Source organism: Pelmatolapia mariae, linkage group LG10_11 (genome assembly GCF_036321145.2).
Source record: "Pelmatolapia mariae isolate MD_Pm_ZW linkage group LG10_11, Pm_UMD_F_2, whole genome shotgun sequence".
NCBI lineage: Eukaryota > Metazoa > Chordata > Actinopteri > Cichliformes > Cichlidae > Pelmatolapia > Pelmatolapia mariae.
This window is the reverse complement of record NC_086236.1, coordinates 67,126,990-67,147,124: the sequence shown is the minus strand read 5'-3', so window position 1 is coordinate 67,147,124 and position 20,135 is coordinate 67,126,990. Positions and strand designations below refer to the sequence as shown.

General features: G+C 42.2%; 1 protein-coding gene across 1 annotated transcript; it reads left to right on the top strand.

Moving 5' to 3' along the window:
• The first annotated feature begins 5,347 nt into the window (after nucleotides 1-5,347).
• On the top strand, nucleotides 5,348-19,790 carry prdm1a (PR domain containing 1a, with ZNF domain). Its single transcript, XM_063485938.1, has 7 exons — nucleotides 5,348-5,481; nucleotides 8,561-8,890; nucleotides 10,808-10,927; nucleotides 12,136-12,388; nucleotides 16,030-17,111; nucleotides 17,254-17,382; nucleotides 17,500-19,790. The coding sequence occupies exons 1-7, from the start codon at nucleotides 5,455-5,457 to the stop codon at nucleotides 18,103-18,105; spliced, it is 2,547 nt and encodes an 848-aa protein (XP_063342008.1). The 5' UTR covers nucleotides 5,348-5,454; the 3' UTR covers nucleotides 18,106-19,790.
• The last annotated feature ends 345 nt before the right edge of the window (nucleotides 19,791-20,135 follow it).

Here is a 20,135-nt window from a genome sequence, read left to right as displayed (position 1 = left end):
TGAGGAGCAAGACAAAGAGCAATTAAAAAAAAACTATGAGGAAATATTTAAGGGACCAGTTTATCCTGCCTGGGACAAGGTTTTCGGGACCTCATCTTGGATTCAGGCTTGGGGAGCTCAATGCTAAGCACTTGGTCGCTGGCCTTAGCTTTTGGGACCCAAAAGGGCAATGTGGGCCTGCCCTCTCATGTGTTCACCACTTGTAGGACGTGCCGAGGGGTCGATCGGGTGCAGTCTGTGTTTGGTGGCATTTAAGGCAGAGATACTGGCAGTCTGATCCCCGACTGTTGAAACTAGCCTTTGACACATGGAGAAGAGCCTGAACTAGTGTTTGAGGTTGAAAGATATTGTCTGGATATAGTTGGGCTCACCTAAAAACTGGCAAACTGCAGGGCAAACCAGGAGGGGAAAGTGTTGCTATACTCACACGGTTTATAGTGCGAGTGGGATGCTGCTGCCTTCAACCGAGTTGTATAGTTGGGTGGTGAAAGGAAGACTGCAAGGTTCTTCTCAACCCCACTGACACGCTTTCCATAGAGGAGGCAGAGAATAGGACAAGGGGGTGAGATTACTGAAGTAGTTCAACAAATCTTTCTGCGCAGGCCCCAGAGTAAATTTAGCTGATTACCTGAGTGAGATTCACTCTGACATCTTTAATGGACTGGATGTTGTGTGGCTGTCTGGGTGATACACCTCTGCAACATTTTTCATGGAGACCCATGGTGATGCTTACGGACTGGCAGAATTGGGTGGCGGTTCTCATCTTTAAGAAGGGAGACCAGAGGGTGTTCTTTAATTATAAGGATATCATACTACTCCCCGGGAAGCTCTGCACCGTTTGGCAAACCTCAGGTTAGGGAGGAACAAGACAGATCTCATTCCGATCATGGAAAGCTAAACCAGCTCTTTTCCAGAGTTGTCATGCGTCGGAATTCTGTTCATAATTTTTATGGACAGAATTTCTAGGCAAGTGGCAACCAGGACCCATAGACCCATTGATTGTGTGTGTTTCACTTTATAGGGACTTTCTCTTTAGCATCTATGCATTCGTGTTTGGATGTTTTTACTGGCCCAAACAATTTCCAAAATACAAACAGTAACGTGTTTTTTCTTTCTAGAATTTAGAAATAAAATAAAATATTTTCAAGGCAAATCTCTGTTGAACCAAACAATTTAAACTGCTGCCACCAATTTATATGAACAGAACTGAAAAACTACCCTTGTCTCCTCTCTGAGTTCTTACTAGAAACTGAAAAGGGATTGTAACCTTGGTGTATTTTCACTCCTACCAAACAATCATGTTCATATCCAGATCAGCTATTTAAGAGATGAAAGAGCTAACATCTTTCTAAAAATGTAACCAAAGCTAAGTGGAGTTTTAGTCATCCTAACGCTTCCTATCACCTTTTCTGTGAACTGAAACTTGCAAAGTCTTACCACTTAGTGTTAGAAAAAAATCTTTCATAAAAGATGGAGATACATGTTTAGGTGTGCACATATATTTTGGCCATAGAGCATGCAGACTACCAGATCCTGACTGCTATTAGGGGATAAACACAGACAGAGAGGTTGTGGTTTACTCAAAGGAATGTGAGGTGTTAATCCCACATGTATGTCCTGAAACCCACCTTTCTCTTTGTCTCTGTTCTTTCTCTACTCTCCTCTTCTCTCTGCTCTTCCTTGTACTTCCTTGTGTTTTGAAAACATCTCACAAATTGCAGATTTCAGGAAAACTCAAAGAGTTTAAATGCCAAGCTGAGTAGAAAGTTTGTGTAAGTGGAGAATATGTGTGTGCTCACGCTACTGTACGTGTGAGCATGGTTGTGATAGAGGCCCTCTGTTAAACCAACAGAGACCCAGGAGGTCTTTGGACCCTCTTTTGTCTGTCCTCTCTGTATCCTGCAGGTATGCATGCAGGGCCACTGTGGAAACAATACAATTTAAAAAAGCACATTTCAGTGTGACTTCAGGGTAACTTCAGACACTGCTCCCCACCAACTTCAGATACCCCATAGCTATATAAATGTCCTCACCCCCTCACAAAGAGTGTGAAGGAAACTTGAAAGGCAAACATAGTAGTCATTTTTAAGTGAATCTTCTATCATAAAAATGATGATAGAAGATAAAAAATGTACTCCTTTGAGTAAAAGAGTGTTTTCTTTTTAATATCTCTTTCTCCTCAAGCTTTCTCTATCTCTCATCTGCTCTCTCTCTCTCCCTCTTTCTGTCGCCGGTTGTTTTGCACAGGGAGGAATTGCTTGGTTGTAAAGCATCAACATGTCCGACAGCTGTGGGGCAGATTTGCAGCTGTGTGTGTGTGTGTGTGTGTGTGTGTGTGTGTGTGTGTGTGTGTGTGTGTGTGCGTGTGTGTGTGTGTGTGTGTGTGTGTGTATGCCGGGGTCGTCCGTTGGCAGGAAGCAGTAGGCAGCGAGTGATGTGGTCAGACCCTCTGTCACCAGAGACAGAGCGAGAGAGGTCCGATGTCTGTCTCTCCTTCTCTCTCTCTCTCTTGCTTTCTTCTTGTCGTCTTCCTGTTGCTTGTTTTCTTTTCCTGATCATCATTCTTCATTAGAGAAAAAAAAACACAAACAGAAGGAAGCTCATTTAGGCCTCTGAAGGCTGATACTGATGATTGTCAGACTAGTACTCATATCATGTACACTCGGTTCCTTTCAGTATAATGTCAGTCTGTATTGTAGACTAAAAAGTCATATGCTTCCAGAAAAGAGAATAATCAAATTTATTGCCCTTAAAAATTCATAGTATGAATGGAGAATTTCTCATTTATGCAAAAAGAAAAATCAAAGTCAAAAAAAATTTCATTTAGTCTCAATTCAAAAGTGTATTCTATTTTTTTCTCACACTCATTCTGCATATATTTTTAAAATTCTATTGTGAAGTTCTAATATACTTATTGATTTAGTTTCTGATCTTATACTTACCTACTGAATTTCATTTCGTAGAGGAAAAAAAACACTTGTGCAACCTGAGCAAAAAAACGTGAAAATCCTTAGAGGAACAGAGGCTTTAAAAGGGGAAAAGTGATGGAAAAACTAGAGTTAGAGGTCAGTGTGGAAAATCATTTTTGTAAATACAATGTGGAAATCAAAGGGAATGAGGAGAAAACGAGGAGAGGAGGGAGGCGAATGAGTAGGAGGTAAATTGAGGGAGTCAGGGGGACAATTAGATGGGAATTTCCAGTGTTAGTAAGAGAGTGAGCTTTTGTTATAACAAGCCGAATGAGTGAGAGCTGTGCGTTATTTTATGCATGCCACTGAACTGGTAGCTGAGAAGAGGATGTATAGGACGAAAAAAGAAAGACAGTAGATACAAAATGTATAGCAAGAGAGAACTGAGCGAAAGCCGTTGTCTTACTTTCACCTGTGGACTGTATAAATGATGCATGCATAGCCATCGTAATATCAGCTGTTGATTTTGGACTCTTCATTTTGAAAACTTATTTAAACATTCTGGCTGCTGCTGTCTTAGTTAATTCATTTGAAAACAACACCAACACCGCAAACACTGTCGAGAAGCAGTGAAGGTGAGGCCTGGCAGACGTCCATTAGCTACAACTGCCGGGATGCAAACATCTATCAAACTATCCAAAGGCCAAAATCATTTTTGTAGCAGGTTCTTTTTAAATGCTGCAAAGTTGGGCATTTCAATATATCAATCTTTAAGGGCCGACTTGGTTTCGGAGCCAGTCTGAAGTGGCCATTAGAGTAACTGCAGTTTTTTGGGGCACTTTGCATAGGCTTCATTTTTCCCCATGTCAACTATAGCCAGAAACATCTTGCCATTGAGAGCATATTTTACAATAAGCAGCAGAATTATCCTGATGAGAGAGTGTATTGTTTTACTTAGGACCTTTGGGTATTATACAGAACAATTTCTCTTTTGTAATCTACAGCCAGTGTCGCTGTAGATCCAGTCTGTCAACTATTGTCTGATGACTTAACGTCCGGAAGCAAAGACCGATATTTTTGTGCTCTCAGTGAAGCCAGAAGAGATAAGATTTCCTGTTCTGTCATCTACTCGTTGTTTAGGAATGTAGATGTATTAAAAAGTTAAGTGGCTGTAAGGCAATAGTTGTTACAGTTAGTACACTTTGTTCTTCAAAAGAAATATCTACCTGCATGCAACCAGAGCCTGCTAAAGTGTAAAGGGTTACTTGAGCTAAACAATGAACACCAAACCACTTCCAGTGGTAAAAGTTGGTGTTTGTCAGTTGCAGATTGATTATACATATTCATATGCTGATATCTGTTTATAGATATTACCATGTGTATTAAATTTAACCACAGTGTTGTCTTTCAGTGTCTTCGTTACCAGTGACATACCCTAACTTTAGTTTATTTGCCTTAATAACAATGTCTTTACATTCAAATCTCCTCCAGAATTACTTTGACTGGTGATGGGGCCACTAAGGAGATAAAGTTGAGTTCCTTACATTTAGGATACAGTGGATACAGCATATTGTCCTAAAATTAAACCAGTTGTAATTGCTTGAGTTTGTTCTTTTTGCCCTTTCTTCTTCTTTCCTGTCAGACATGTGCAATCGCATGTGAGCCAATAAGGCAAAATTCATTTTCTATTAAAACAGAAATTAAGTCTTTGTAAAATGTAAAAGAAAGAAAGACAGCGGGAGAAGCATATGGAGAAAGACAGAGAGCAAGTTATTTGAAGGGGAAGATGCAGAGCAACAGAGAAAGGGTGAGAGACAATAAAAGAGAGAGAGAGAGTACTTTTAAGTTCTTTTGCAAGAGCAGCAAGAGCAAACCAGTCCTGCCCCCTAGAGGTATACGCAAAGTGTGTGTGTGTGTGTGTGTGTGTGTGTGTGTGTGTGTGTGTGTGTGTGTGTGTGTGTGTGTGTGTGTGTGTGTGTGTGTTTAGCTGAGGAAGAGAGGGATGTCCTGTGACAGTGACTCAAAGTTTCCTCCCCCAATACATGCACACACACGCACACACACACTCTCACGCACACATATGTTGTTGTTGTTTACTCTTTAAATGCTTTGAATGGACACACTCACAGAGAAAGGCACTCCTAAACATAAAAAAACACACTTATATTCACACATAATCATAATCACTGCAAAAAACAAAACAGGCAGGGGGACAAAAGGCTGTGTTTTCAGTGTTGTGTGTATGTCGGCGTCTCTGTGTGTGTATAGCTTATGGCCTCAGGTGAAAGCACATGCTGCTTCCTTCCAAAGAAAAGTTGGTGTGTGTGTTAGGAAGGAGAGAATGAGGGGGGTGGAGCCAAGAGGAGGAGCTATAGACTTCTGTCTCGCACATACACTCACTTCAGAGTACACACACTCGCATTAGTGTGGATATCAGCACCCGGAGCTAGAAGGACAGAAGGAGCGGAGAACTACTGCACCTGTCCCACACACACACGCTATCTTCACAGACATACAGGGAGAAAGGATCTGACCGGACGTCCCTATGTGTGGATGGGACCAGAGTTATACAGTAAGTGTGGAGCATTTGCTGGCATGCTCAATTTTTTTTTTTACATTTTTACTAAAAGATACAGAAGAACAAAGATTGATTTTTTTTGCTTTTGTATTTTTTGCTTTTTTTTCTTCTTTTAGTTTTAGAGAAACTAAATAAAAGTTTCAGAATTTAGAGTAGAAATAAAACTTTAAGAGTTTTTTTGTTTGTGTTTTTTTTAATCCAGTTTAATATACTGTTAAGCTTATTTTAATCTCATTTTCCAGCCTTGTTCTCTGAACATTAGTACGATTTTTAATTAGAAATTTGAGGTTGCGGCCAGCGTGACTTCATTTTTCCAATAAGATTTTTCTTAAAATGGTTAGCTGCTGCTGTAGATGCTTTTACTAGTTTGAAAAACTGAGGTATTACAATGCTTGTTTAGCAGCTCAGGGATGACATATTCACATATTTGACATATTTTCTACATATTTTTACAAATCAATCATTGTTTGTTCATAGAAACATGTGATTTTTGTTATAACTGTAGTGTTTTTTTTCCACACATGAATTTCAGAACAAAACATTCTTGGCATGATTCCTCATGTCTGTTTTTTCAAGTTTTTAGAATTTAATGTTGTTATTTAATGTCATTTTGATTTGAAATCTGGCTGCCTGTATGCAGATTCGCCTTTTATGTATTTTTCAGTTGCTCTACATGTGCAAACAGCGAATTGTTTCTTGGTTCTTGGTTTCACTATTAGTTTTCAATGTTGCAGCTGTTATGCAAAGAAGATTCTGAGTTCTGCAGAGAGCTGAAATATTGTATTTTCATAACTGATCACTTTTAAGTGCTCTTCATTTTAATAACAAATTGGGCAGAACCTGTTGTTCGCTTGGCGTATCCTCTGTGGTAAAAAATAAAAATCCAGCCGCTGTTTGGGAAAAATCTTTCTCACTGGAGTTTTTATTGTTTTGCTAGTCAAAAATTAGATTTTGTGGTTTTAAGGTACTTAAATGTAATTTGGGTAATTTGCTTTGTTACAGCCTGGCAAGTCAGACTGTTACAGTCAACATACAGACTCTTTAAGATTCAGGGTTTAGAAACTACTTTTTGATTGCAAGTCTGGAACAGGAAAGTCAGTTGCATTGGTCGCAAGTGCTCAAAAGTGTTGTCTTCTATAAAAGTGTTGCAATTTGAAAATGTAAGTCTACATTTTCAGTAACTAAGGGTGTTTATAGAGTTTATTTTTTTATGTGTCACTTTATTCTCTGTGTGCTGACTGTTTAAGCACAAAGTTGTTGAATGTGAGGGAAATATTCTTTTTTGTGGCTTCAGAAGAAAAGTGTGGTTACTGAAGATGTGCTGCTTTCTGCTGCTCTGCGTGGGACAAGCAGCATGTTTGTCCGTTTGTGGATATCTGCCTGTCCCTGTATGTGTGTGTGGGATTGTCTTGGGTGGGATCACGTTTGAAGTTTTGTTTGCGCTGCTGTGGCCCCCCAAATGGAAAGGTTTTGACGCTCCCTTCCTCATCACTCCCCCGTCCATTACTAACATACATACACACACACAAGCTGGGAGTCGGGATGATTTGCCGGTTCCGCTGCAGTGCCACTCTGCTTCCAATTTTAGCTTCATTCAGACACAGACAGCATTTCCTTCCTCTGTCTTCAACCCCAGGGAGAGACACGGAGGAGGGGGAATGAAGAGGGAGGAAATACGGAAGATGTTAGCGTCACATAATCTGAGTAGATTCATCACATTATCCAGCAAAATCCAAATTTCTTACATGTGTAAACTAGTTAAGCTCCAAGTTGCAGTGTCGTTGTCTTTCCGAGTAAAAGCACCGCAAACAAAACAGGAAAACTTTCTTTGCTTCAGGAAAAGAAAGAAAGTTAGAGACAAAGAGGTCACTTGGAAAGTTTGCTCAGACCGTTAATAACTTTTTGTTATATTGTTCATTTAAAAAACGGGTCGATTTTTTGAGGCTCAAGCATAGAACTTAGTTTACGCTTGATCTTTTGTAAAGGGGAAAATCTCATCGACAGCGCAGCTTGTAAAAACTACACACAGTTCTTCATATGGTTTGGGATTTTCATAATCATATTTCGTCACTATGTGTGAGAACACAAGCTCAGTTCCTCATCAGTTGCTTTTCGTTACCGCGCTTGATCGTTGTCCCCTGAGGTATTGTACGCTCCTATATCAGCCTGAGTCATGTTCAGTTTCACCTTGAAGACATCACTCAGTTCTGATAACAATTAAGCTTTGTAATACAAATACCAGCAAGACCAGAAGGGCCATTTCAGGTGATTAAAATGATTGGGACTGTAGTCAAAGGAATGAATTATTACAATGCTGGATTAGGAGTTTTATTTGGCAAATGGTATGCATTTAGATTATTAGATCGTTATTATTATTAAAATGAGCTGGTCTTTACTAGAGTCATGACAAAATGAAGACTGGAATTTTGTGATTTCTTCCCCCTAATTGTTTCCCAAATTAGTTAACATTTAGTCTAAATAGTTGACAAGACAAGCAGCTTCCTGTCTTTCCCTTAGTGTGCATGTTCATTTACGCGTGTGTGTAAGTGTGTCTATATGTGCGTATGTCTGTGTGTGTGTGACTGTAGCATTAGTCAGACCCCCTCCTTTCTCACTGAATCACCACACATAATAATCACATCTCTTCCTCTCCTCTTTGTCTTTCCTGATCTCTTCTTTCGGAGTTTATCTTACATCATTCCAATCCTTTTCTTTCTTTCCTCTTATCATTTCCTCCCATATCTCCTTCTCTTGTGGTAGTTTTTCCCACCACTCCCAGTCTCTACTTTCTCTTTTTTCTCTTCTTTACTTTTTTTTTCTTTTTCTTATTTGCCTCTTGCTGTCCCTTCTTCCTTTCTGTTGCTTTTTTACTGTCTGTCTCGATTGATCTAGTTTCCTTTTCCTTTCTTCCATCTACTCGGCTTTCTTTCTCCCACTTCTTTCCTTTTTTGTTCTATTTTGCAATGTCTTTCTTAATTTCAACTATTTTTCACTTGCTGAGCTTTCATTAGTGGAAATATTTAGATAAAAGCGATCAGAAATAACCTTTTTCACTCTTGCCTTTCCTGTCCAGGCGACCTCTCATAGCTCGGCCATGTTGACCAGTGAGGGGGCGCACACCATGGAGCAGGACGACGCACGCCACGGAGCCAAGATGGCTTCCTCTGCCACCAGCACAGGCTCAGGTAGAGCGGGCACGATGACAGATAACGACGTCGACATGGAGGAAGCAGACATGACACAGTGGACGGAGGCAGAGTTTGAAGAGAAGTGCACGTATATTGTCAAAGACACGGCATGTGAGGCGGGCCCAGACGGTGATGCCATGATGATGTCGACGACCAGAGCCGAGGCTTCGCTGCCCCGTAACTTGGCCTTCAAACACCTGGCTGGCAGCAAGGAGGTCAGACTCTCTCTCACACTCACAAACACACACACACAGGCACATGCTGGCAGACAGACAAACTTTCTCTCCAGCCAGAATATTTCATACACATTGAGGCAGAGAAAGGCATCTGTACATACACACAACTGTGAGTCAGACATGGGTCATGTAATGAAAAAGGGGTCAGGTCTCATAAAACTTCACACACACACACACATAGAGGCATTAATGTGTGCGTGGGTGTGTGAAACATCAGAAACAGATTTGACTTACAGTGCTGTTTTATCAGCTTGTATCTATCCATGAAAAGGATTGTGTCATCTGAGAAAAATTATGGCGCCTTGATCGCAATTGTTTCAAGTCATAAAACTACTTGAAATACCGAACCATGCAGGCAGGGGGCACCATCGAGCCTCTCATCCAACACAGTGCATCAAACTGTTTCCGTCTGCTCGTCTTAAAACTGCTGAATGAGAAAGTGTCAGAGTGTGATTTGAGCTTTGATCACTCGAATGCTTCATATGAAGCATTTGACGATTTCCTGTACTGTAAATATTTCTTTACTAACCAATCGCCCACTACATGATTTTAGATAAGCTTAAAGTAATAGATTTTTTTTCACTGATCTAACTGGGGGTGGCAAAGTCAAAATGTCAACAGGCAATGGATGAAACTTGATAACAGGGAGAGTGCACAGAACCACCATGACTCTTAGAGTGATAAGAGTGGTTTGCAGCTTGCAAGGGTTAAAAAGCATTTAATAATGTTCCAGAAAACAATCAGATATCCAAGTGACTAAGAGCACAAATAAGCAATTTTTAAAAAAAAAGCTTGTTTCCACTTTATAGATTGTCACAGATAGGATATTTTAAAGTAGAAAAGCCACAGCACTTCTATGCTGTGTTTCAAGGTATTTTAAAGATGCATGACTGTCGCTCAGAAAATGTCAGTTTTGGCACTTGTGAGGTTCCCAGTAAAGCTGTGTGATGTCATTGATTTTTTTCACCAGGCGATTAGCAGTGGGAAGCTGAGGAGAACTTTACAAGCTGATATTCTATCAGATAATGTTTGAGAGAGGAAAAAAGGAAAGGCTGAGGATGGCAGTTTCTAGAAAGAAAGCTACATTATGTTCAAAGAGAGAGAGAGAGCTTTGTAAAAGCCTGTTAATAAGTTGGGTTTTTTAAAATCACATGCTAACACATTTTCATGTCTGGTCCTATTGAGAGAAAAAGGGAAAATGGGGATTTCCCATGTCATCAGGGAACAAGGGGGTTTGGGAAAGACTTCTGTTTGTGTGGGTTAAGCATGAAGAAAATGTGTGTGAGTGCGTTTCTCTACCATCCATGGCTGGAGCCAAACGTCTAGCCACCACATAATCCCTCGCTTTTCTTCTTCTTCCTTTTCTTCTTCTTGCCTCTTGTTCTTTGATTGAATCAGATGACAGAGTGAGAAAAAAGGAGAAACACGGTTGTTGTTTTTTTCTTTTACCCAAGTATCTGAATGTTTCCTCTTGAAGCATGTGAAGTGGCGGTGGTTTTGGTTTGATGTGGCAAGCAGTAGAGGTGTAAGAAGAGAGACAGAGGGAGAGACTCGAAGGAAGAGATTTTAGTTTTGTCTTCAGCCATTTGCAGTCACACACCAACACACACGCTCCAGATGAACTCAAGTGTGGAGCTGGTTCATTAATCATTGTCTCTGTTGACAGCTGGTTGATGCTGTGTGTCTGAGTCTGTATTTGAAATAAGACTTAATGAGACTTAATGATATGTACTACAGATGGATGTGCAGATATTATGAAAACACATATTCCATACACCTGAACGTCCTCTTCAAACATTTCAGACTTCATCATCATCACGCAATCCACTTCAAACATCCTGTTTGGCCTTGACGTGTTTTTTCCTAACCTGTCTATATGTGCGTGTCATCGTGCAGGTGGCTGGCGTGTGCAGCAGGGAGTACATCCCCAAAGGAACTCGCTTCGGTCCCCTGGTGGGCGAGATCTACACGGCTGACAGCGTCCCCAAAGACGCCAACCGCAAATACTTTTGGAGGGTGAGCGCAAACATCAAAAACACACACAACAGCAGAAACACATACTTCCTCAGAAGCCGGAGAGACCCCTTCCTGTGACGTCACGCACATCTAAAGTCAGTCACCGAACAGGAAATTGGGTTTGCTGTTTTCTGTGTGTGTGTGAGTGTGTGTGTGAGTCTGTTCAAGGAACGGAGATGAGGATGTGATGTCAGCGTATACAAATAGCATGTCACACTGCCGTTCCTGTAAGTCCACAGAGACTGACACACACTGTTCGCCAGAAGACGCTCCATCACTACCAGTAACTGACAGTGCGACTGCACATACTCAAAAACCATCTACCTGACCACCGCCTACACAGTGTGTGGTGTATGTGTGTGTGTGTGTGTAGTATGTGAACCTAACCACAGTTCCATTCATGCTCATATCTCACTTTCTCACACACACACATACACACACACACATACACCAAGCCAAGAGAACGAGTTATTAAGATAGAGAACGAGAGAGACAGAGAGAGAAAGGGGGAGGAGAGGCAGAAAATGAGTTGGTCTTTCCTTTCCCTTTTCAATATAAAAGAGGATCTCCTCCTCCTCACCACTCTCTGTCTGTCTCTGTCTGTTCTTCTGGCTCAAAGAGATGAAAGTGAAGAGAGGGAAATGGTAAGGAATGAAACCATTAAGAAAGAGACAAGAAAAGATTTAAGATGTATGTATGTGATGCAGTTTATAACCAGTGGTGTCTGTTGGTGGCAGCTACTTCTTTGCTACATGATAAGTAAATTATTTGGCTTTATTTTTTTATTACTTCAATCAAGTATTCTGACAAACATGCAGTTGTTTTAACTTGTTTAGTTGATTTCTGACAGATTTTTTTAAATCGATGAATTGCTTCTTTACCAGCATTTTAGCCAGTCGTTTAACTTCTCCTAATTTTGCTAGTTCACTATTTTAATTAAGAGATATTGTTACTTATTTAGATATTTGCTTTGTTAGCTACTTAAATTAACTGACCTGTTTATTAATCAAATTGCTAGCATTGTAATTAAGATGTAATAAGTGAAGGAGGGGGTGAAATAAGAGGTTTTTTTGCATGTTACTGCTTTGTTTCTTTTCATAAGACCTGAAAAAGCATAAAAAAGGAACAACGGACAAGGGATTTTTATTATTCTCCCATTTTTCTGTTAAATTAACTCACTATTATTTTTTCTTCCTCTCTCTTTTCAGATTTATGTGGACGCAGAGTTTCATCACTTTGTCGATGGCCTGGATGAGACTCGCTCCAACTGGATGCGGTATGTGAACCCGGCCCACTCGGCAGCAGAGCAGAACCTGGCGGCGTGTCAGAATGGCATGGAGATTTACTTCTATACTGTGAAGCCTGTCCCAGCTGGTGCCGAGCTGCTTGTCTGGTACTGCCACGACTTTGCCCGACGCCTGCACTACCCACCGTCTGGGGAGCTGATGATGCAGAAACTTAGTAAGTTCCTGTGATTTGACATTTTTTGAAACCACAAAGTTGATGAGTAGAAGTAGTGACATTCACTGGAACATTAATTATTAATTTTTCTTTCTGAAGTTAAACATAATTTGTTATCTGACATCTCGTGTGGTTAAAACTTACTACAGCATTCACTTGCTGTGAAAGAGCAGGATGCATTATTACTCGCCTGATGCACTGACCACCGCACATAAAAAACATGAAATCAATAGTCAGTGTAGGTGTGTTTGTCTTGACTGTGTCCTGTCGCCGCTCTTAAACCCTAGCAGTGTTTTTGAATATAGCTGTGTCTCCTTCCTCTCTCAACATTAGCCTGTCATTATCTCTCTCTCACACACACACACACTCAAAAGTACAAGACCAACAACCTTTCATCTCTGTCAGTATCATCGTTGTATTTTTGCGTGTGTGTGTGTGTGTGCTAGTGACAGTGTAATTACACAGACAGGGGATACGGCCCCTAATGCCACAGTCTTACACGCTTAAAGACCCGCTTTTAACATAAAAGCTCGCACACACGCACACACGTGCACGCACAAAACCTCGCTCAACCTCTGCAGAAGAGTCGGAGAGTGTGTTTGCTTGACTGTGTGTTTTCGGTGACCTTTTGACGGGAAAAACTTGCTCTCATAAGAGTATATACAAAATGCACATTAACAAGGATTAAAAAGAGTCCTCAAATATTTGTGCTTTATTTCATACTAACGGTTGGTTAGACTGATCAGTATTTAACTGATCAGTCTAACCAATAAAAACGCTTAATCTCAACCTTTAAACACAGCCGACTAACTACGCTCATTCACTGTAGTTGAGCTGATCAAAGGGAGAGCGAGCTAAGAGGAAAACAAAGGCAGAGAGTGGGAGCTGAGTGGTTTCCAGGTGTGACTGCAGGCTAATAGTAGTGTTAAACTGGCAGAGGAACTAGCACACCCAGCCAGAGTGACTCCACTGCCCAGGGAAAAATGCGCATGACCTGGGGCACAGAGGCAGGAGGTACCCACGATCCCTCTGCCTGCCTCCCCTCCCCGCAACTCAGCGTGTATACAGTAGAAGTGTTGCCTTTAATTAGGTTCCCCTGTCAGTTAAGCCCCACAGGCTTTGTTGACCTACCAGTGACTTGAATACCGATTCTTACCTGCAGCAGAAACAGTTGTTTCATTTGACTCCATTTTTGTCTTGGAGCTACCACACAAGTTTCTAGCCTTTTTTCTTTCTTTTTTTTTACTTCTACTGATCTTTCATTCCTAAAATGAGTAAAACATTTGACTGTTGGTGTTGCCCACTACAGTTAAGCTTTACAAACGGAGTCAGAAATAATGTCATTGGCTGAGTAAAACGAAGAAGAAAAACCACAATCTTTCTGACTGAGTAACGTTAAACTGAAACTCAGTTAAAAGGGCAAAAGGTAAAAGAAGAGGAAGCTGCTTTGATGAATCTTAATAGTCATGCTGCGCACTGAATGTAATACCATTAAGTCATCGAAGTTTATTAGTGATTTTAGTCTATTTAACGTTGCTTTACTGGCATCGACTGTTGTAAAAGATTGTTATTTTTCACCGATTTGCTGCTTGAGGAAGTGGACCCATTTCGTTCGCTACTAATGCAAGTACATGCGCCCGAAATGAACCGCTTAAATACTAAATAAGTTCCAATTTTTGGTAGTGTAGGTAGTTAATGCAAATCTAGGCACTAGATAACCATTATAAACTAACTCTTTGCAATAATTTGGTAGCCTACCCACGAGATTATTTTGGGCTTTCAAACCGTTTCATTTTTAGAGAAATTAGTCTACACTGCAAAAACTAAAATCTCTGATACCGCCCACTAGATTCTCATCAAAGTGTTGCATTTAGCTCTTTGTAAAATGTTACATGTGTCCTTAAGGAGGCACTAGAGCTACTGCTCCAAACCGAGCGACAACCTGTATTATATTCCCGAGGAGCGCAACGATGACAGTTGTTTGTATCATATTTTTCTTTCTGGTTTTAGCCCTTTCTAGCGCAGTCATAGCAAAACCAGACATATGTGTGTGTTTAAGTGTGTGAGCAAAATGAGTGAGCATGCACCACAGTTTTACTCCCTCACTTTCTCCTTTTTCTCTTTTTGTCGCCGTCATATGAAGTGTTAGCGCTGGAGAGCACCTGTCATCCATGTGTGTGTGTGTGTGTGTGTGTGTGTGTGTGTGTGTGTGTGTGTGTGTGTGTGTGTGTGTGTGTGTGTGTGTGTGTGTGTGTGTGTGTGTATATGCGTTGTGTTCAAAGACACTCTCTCTTCCCACACACACACACACACGCACACAGAGTCAGGAGCGTGACATGCCACCACATTTACAGCCACCCTTTTCATCTCAAACACATGCACACAAGCTTGCTGCTCATGTGTGTGCGAGCGTGTCAGCCAATCGCGCTGATATATTTGCCACTTAAAAAGACTAGAAAGAAGGTGGAGGAGGGAATGAGGGAGGTAGAGTTGCACCTCCTACCCCCCTCTGTTGACTACTTGAACTTCCTGGCAGAAGGGCCGTGTTGACAGATTGATATCTCCAAGATGGCTGCCCTGTTTGTTTTTCAGAAGAGGGATGGAGGGAGGAGGTAGAGAAGGAGGAGTAAGGCTAACTGATAACCTCAGTGTTTACACACTGTCGCTATACTGCTGACAAAAGGGTCACTGACTATGTGTGCAACTGTGAGTGAGGGGCTGAATCAGGAGGAGTTGAGCAAATTTCACCAGTACTGGCACTTAAGATTAACTTTGACATGCTCCGTCTCTCTCACACACACGCATGTCCCTCTGGGCGACCTCGTAGTAAAAACTTGACTGCCCTCTAAATGAGCTTATAGGTAATACACAACGGCATTTTAAGAGCCCATCTGTGGCAATTTAACAGCCGAGATGTGCTGCGAACTGACATCCCGGGGCTTTTAGAGTGTATGTGAGTGAGCTCGCCTCCTAATCTACTCTTTCATCATACTGAGAAGACAGTAGGTGCGAGTGAGTGAGGAGGAAGCGCTTTAATTTAACCTTTGACCCGGAAACAATAGCAAGTGGCCAGGAAAATGAGGAGAGCAGGAGCTTGATCAAACGTGTGTGTGTGCTGTCCAAAAGTGGAAGAGTCAACAAATCAGACAGAGGCCTTTGTCTGGAGGCGCCTCTGTGTGTGTGTACCTTGTCACATGGTGTAGGTGTGTGTATGTGTGTTTATGGAGGGCAGGTGGAGGCCAAGCTTTTTCTTAGTATATCTTTAGCAGGAAACCTTCCATCAGCCCTCTCTGTCGGTCTGCCACCATTTGATTTTATCTTGATTTTATAGACACATACACAGAATGCCTAAAGGGAGCTGTCACGCCTCACTTCCCGTCTTTTGGCCCCAGCCTCGCACCCCCCACACTCGTTCGTCAAATCTGTCACGCTAATTGCCCCACTGAGTTACTAATGGTGTTTCTTAACACAGAGTTGCACACATCTCTACTACAGAGATTTTTATGTTCTTATAAAGAAGTTGTGATTTAAATGCCAAATGTTTTTAAAATCATCTTTTACTGGGCGTCAAATCACGAGGATCCTATTTTGATTTGACAAACCCCTCCCTGACCATTTTTTTTCTCTGTCTGTCCCTTCAGAGCAGTCTATTTTGGAGGTAAAGCAGCAGCAGGTGAGCAATGAGGAGCATGTGCAAGAAACATCCAGCCCGTCCCCTGTCGCAGTGACCCCCACCCCACCAAAGAAAGAACACAGTGTCCTTTCTATTCTGCGTGGCACCTCATCTTCGTCGTCCACAAAGAGGGAGCCCAACCAGCCGCTTCCCACACGTCCACGCTGTGCCGACAGCCCCGATCGTCTCCTGTACCCTCGTGCTCTCTACCCACCTCTCAGGCCCCACCCTCAAATATCTGAGGACTTCCTCAATCACAAAGCTGCCCGCCTTGCTTACCCCTCAACTCACTCGCCTGGCAACCAATCCTCAGCCACACCTAGCCCATCAGCAAGGAGCAGCCCAGAGAGCAGCCCTCACGGAAGCCCCTCTGGTGCAGCACCATCGCCTGCTTCTTTCTATCCCACCGGACTGGGAACCTATCCTGGTTATTCCCCACCATCTGCCCCCCTCTCCTCTCCCTTCTACCCTCCAGGGGCCCCTTACTCACGTTATCTTATGCCCCATCACTATCCTCTCCCTGGCGGTGGCATCCCAACTGTAGGAGGAATCTTTCCCAGGATGTATCCCCTCTACAGCAACCTCCTGCCCCATCATGTGCCCCTCCTGCCTTCTGAAACAGGGAGGCGCTTCCTAATACCTGACCCTGTGCATCCCTCCTCCATTTCTGGCCACAGAGACTTCCTCCTTCCAGGGCCCACAAGTGCCTTCTCAGCTGCTACTTCTCTGAGAGACACAACAGGTCCTCACAGCACTTATCCCAGGCACCCTCACTCTCATGGTTCAGCCCACGCTCCCTCCAGCGGCTCCCCGACTGCAGGCACAGCACCTCCCAGTGAGCAGGTGCCCACTAAGCCTACCTCAGCCCTGCTGGGCAACACCAGTGAGCGTTGTCCCGATGACGAGGCAATTAACCTGACCAAGGTGAAGCGTGGTGCAGGCTCAGCAGGCTACAAGGCACTGCCTTACCCTCTGAAGAAGCAGAATGGCAAAATCAAATACGAGTGCAACGTGTGCAGCAAGACTTTCGGACAGCTGTCAAACCTGAAGGTAGGTTTTGGCTGTCAAAGTCATGTCTTTTTAGCTTATTATAAGTCCTGCATGCTTTTTGAATCACAATGTTGTCATTAGCATGTAGAGAAGGTTTTGGACTACTTCTAAGCTGATATTTTTTTCTCTTCTTGTCACGCAGGTTCATCTTCGCGTTCACAGTGGGGAGAGACCTTTCAAATGTCAAACCTGTAGCAAAGGCTTCACTCAGCTGGCTCACCTGCAGAAACACTACCTGGTACACACTGGGGAGAAGCCGCATGAATGTCAGGTGAGAAAATATCACATTTATTGCTTTACCAGAGTGCTAATGAGCATAGATGACTGTTAACTGGTGGGTTTCGACAGGGTTCTGACATCATTTCTTTTTTTGCTTCTCATCATTCAGGTTTGTCACAAGCGCTTCAGCAGCACCAGCAACCTGAAAACTCACCTGCGCCTTCACTCAGGGGAGAAGCCCTACCACTGCAAACTCTGTCCTGCTAAGTTCACCCAGTTTGTCCACCTTAAGCTGCACAAGCGCCTGCACTCCCGCGAGCGTCCGCACAAATGCCCCCACTGCCATCGCCACTACATCCACCTGTGTAGCCTGCGACTTCACCTGAAGGGCTATTGTTTGGCTGCAAGTTCCAGCTCTGGAAGCCCAGCCATTTCAAGCCAGATTGCCTTGGAGGAAGTGCACCGCGCCAATGAGGAGATTGAGCGCTTTGACGTCAGCGAACACGCTGAGCGACTGGAGCAGTTGCAGGGAGGGGTGGAGATGGAAGCCATGTTGGAGAAGCAGGTTTTGGGGATGCTGTGGAGGGAGACTGACATTAAGTCCTCAAACTTCCATCCCCACCACAAGAGTAACGCCACTGAGCTTCGGTCTGCAGGTTATGGTGCGTACGAGTCCCCAAACGAGACGTCGGTCATCAAGATGCGGCACAGCAGTCCCATCCCCCCACTTCCTGCCAACATAACTGTCAAGCAGGAATCAGAGGATCACGCTTAAGTGACCTTTTGCACCTGAGAGACATAGAGCCAAGACTGCATGGTGGACTGGGTTGCCAGGAGCAACAACTGTAAATATGTCTACCTGGTTGTCATGAGTAGTGACATCATGACCACTCCAGGGTTTAAACCTATCAGGGACTCACGTACTCAGGGCTGCACTGTCCCATGACTACTTAATGGTTTCAGCATTTATTATACTTAGAGACAATCATGTACGCAGGATTTACCTGTAATGTTATTAATATAATGCTTTTATCATTATTGTTCTTGTATTATTTTGTTTTTAATTTCAGATGTCCATGGGTTTTTTTTGATCGCTTTGTTGTTATATACTTAATTTATTTTACTTTTATTTGTTGTCTTCAAAAGCAATATGTGGAAGGGATGGTTACATTGATTTTCTAAAGTTTTTTTTCCTGTGGCCATTTCTCTGTAGATAGTCACTCTCCCTATGCATTTATCTGTCTTGTGACCTCTGACCTATAGAACCAGGGGTATCCATTCTTCAGGGTTTTACCTATTTAAATGTAGAAACCAATAATAGCAGGTTGAAAGGCTTAAGAGAGCTTGCCAAAGCATGGCAGAGCAATTTGTTAATTTAGAAAGAAGACGTTTAACTCAGCCCTGCTTAATAACTTCTCTACGCCCTTTTCCGATGCCTACTTAATTTAAATGAAACAAGAAAGGGCATTTTTTTGTATATTTTTCACAACGGTTACCTCAGTGTGGATGCGATGAGTGTGTGTCTGCGTGTGTTTGCATTTAAAAGGACAGCTGAAGATGGGAGTTTTGTATTTATTTGCTTTCTTTTGCTACTTGAAGAAGAAGAACCAAATTGAACTGGAGTGCAGCTCTTCATGTGGTCCAAAGAAGAGGCACAGCCTGCTCAACGTGTAGCACATAACAGACTTGGGAGGCTGGTAAGCCACCTCCGTCCCCTCGTCCCTCCTCTTGTTTTGTTTTATCTTCTATTTAGCATTGTCAACACCCAACAGAGATGTGAACGTCCTCACATTTAGGGATTTACAGTTGACACCAGAAACCAAAGTTCACTTGGCTTTCATTTTAAATGCGCACCAAAAAAAATGGCAAGATCCAAACAAAGGAAGAAGGACTTGAGAAATCAAAATGCTGAAGAAGGGAAGGGATGATGTATTTTGTGTACATGGTGAGGTGTTCACTCTTTAACTGTGGTCTTTCGTTGTGGTTCATGTTTTTGATTTTATTGTCGTTAATGTTATTTGTTAATACTTTGGTTGAGAAACAATGGCCCATTTCGTCCGCCATCTCGTTACCGAACTGGCCTACACCAAAGCACCTCGGCCTTCCTTCATGCACTGGCCCCCTCGTCCTACTTTATATCTTCAGTGCCGATGCTCACACCATTCACACTTTGTACAATATATCTGATACTGGTCATAATGGCATTAAGACCCAACTTAATGTTACTACAACGGTGCAACTGTGGTTTTCGTTAGCAGTTACATGCCAACACCCGGCTCTCCATAGCTTCCTCCTCTGTTTCATTGTCTTTCTCTCTAACTAATGTTCGACCAAAGCGTGTCTTTCTTCGTTCAGAGCTTTAACTCCAGAGGAGATACCCCTAAAAACTGTCTCTGTTTACATTCTGTTTACATAGTTATTTATGAGCGAATATGTCAAAATGTGTAAATTATGATATAAATCTTCACTGTTGAAATCTAAACGATGTGGCTCTGTGTGTTTTATTTTAATTTGGGGGTTGAAAAAAAACACATTAACTATACATGAACTGTACAGAAAATCTGATAAAAGGTGAATAGCAATGCTTACCTTTGATAATTGTATTACTATCTGAATTTATAGCTGTATGTGCTGTAATTGCAGCATATATTTAATCATCAAAAAACACTTCATACAATCACTACTTGAAAGTACATCACTATATATCTACAAGTTATATTCCTACCTAAAAGAAGCAGAAAAAGCTACTTACAATTGCTTTTATGGGCCAAATGAATGTATAACCTGAAACTTTAAATCTATTTT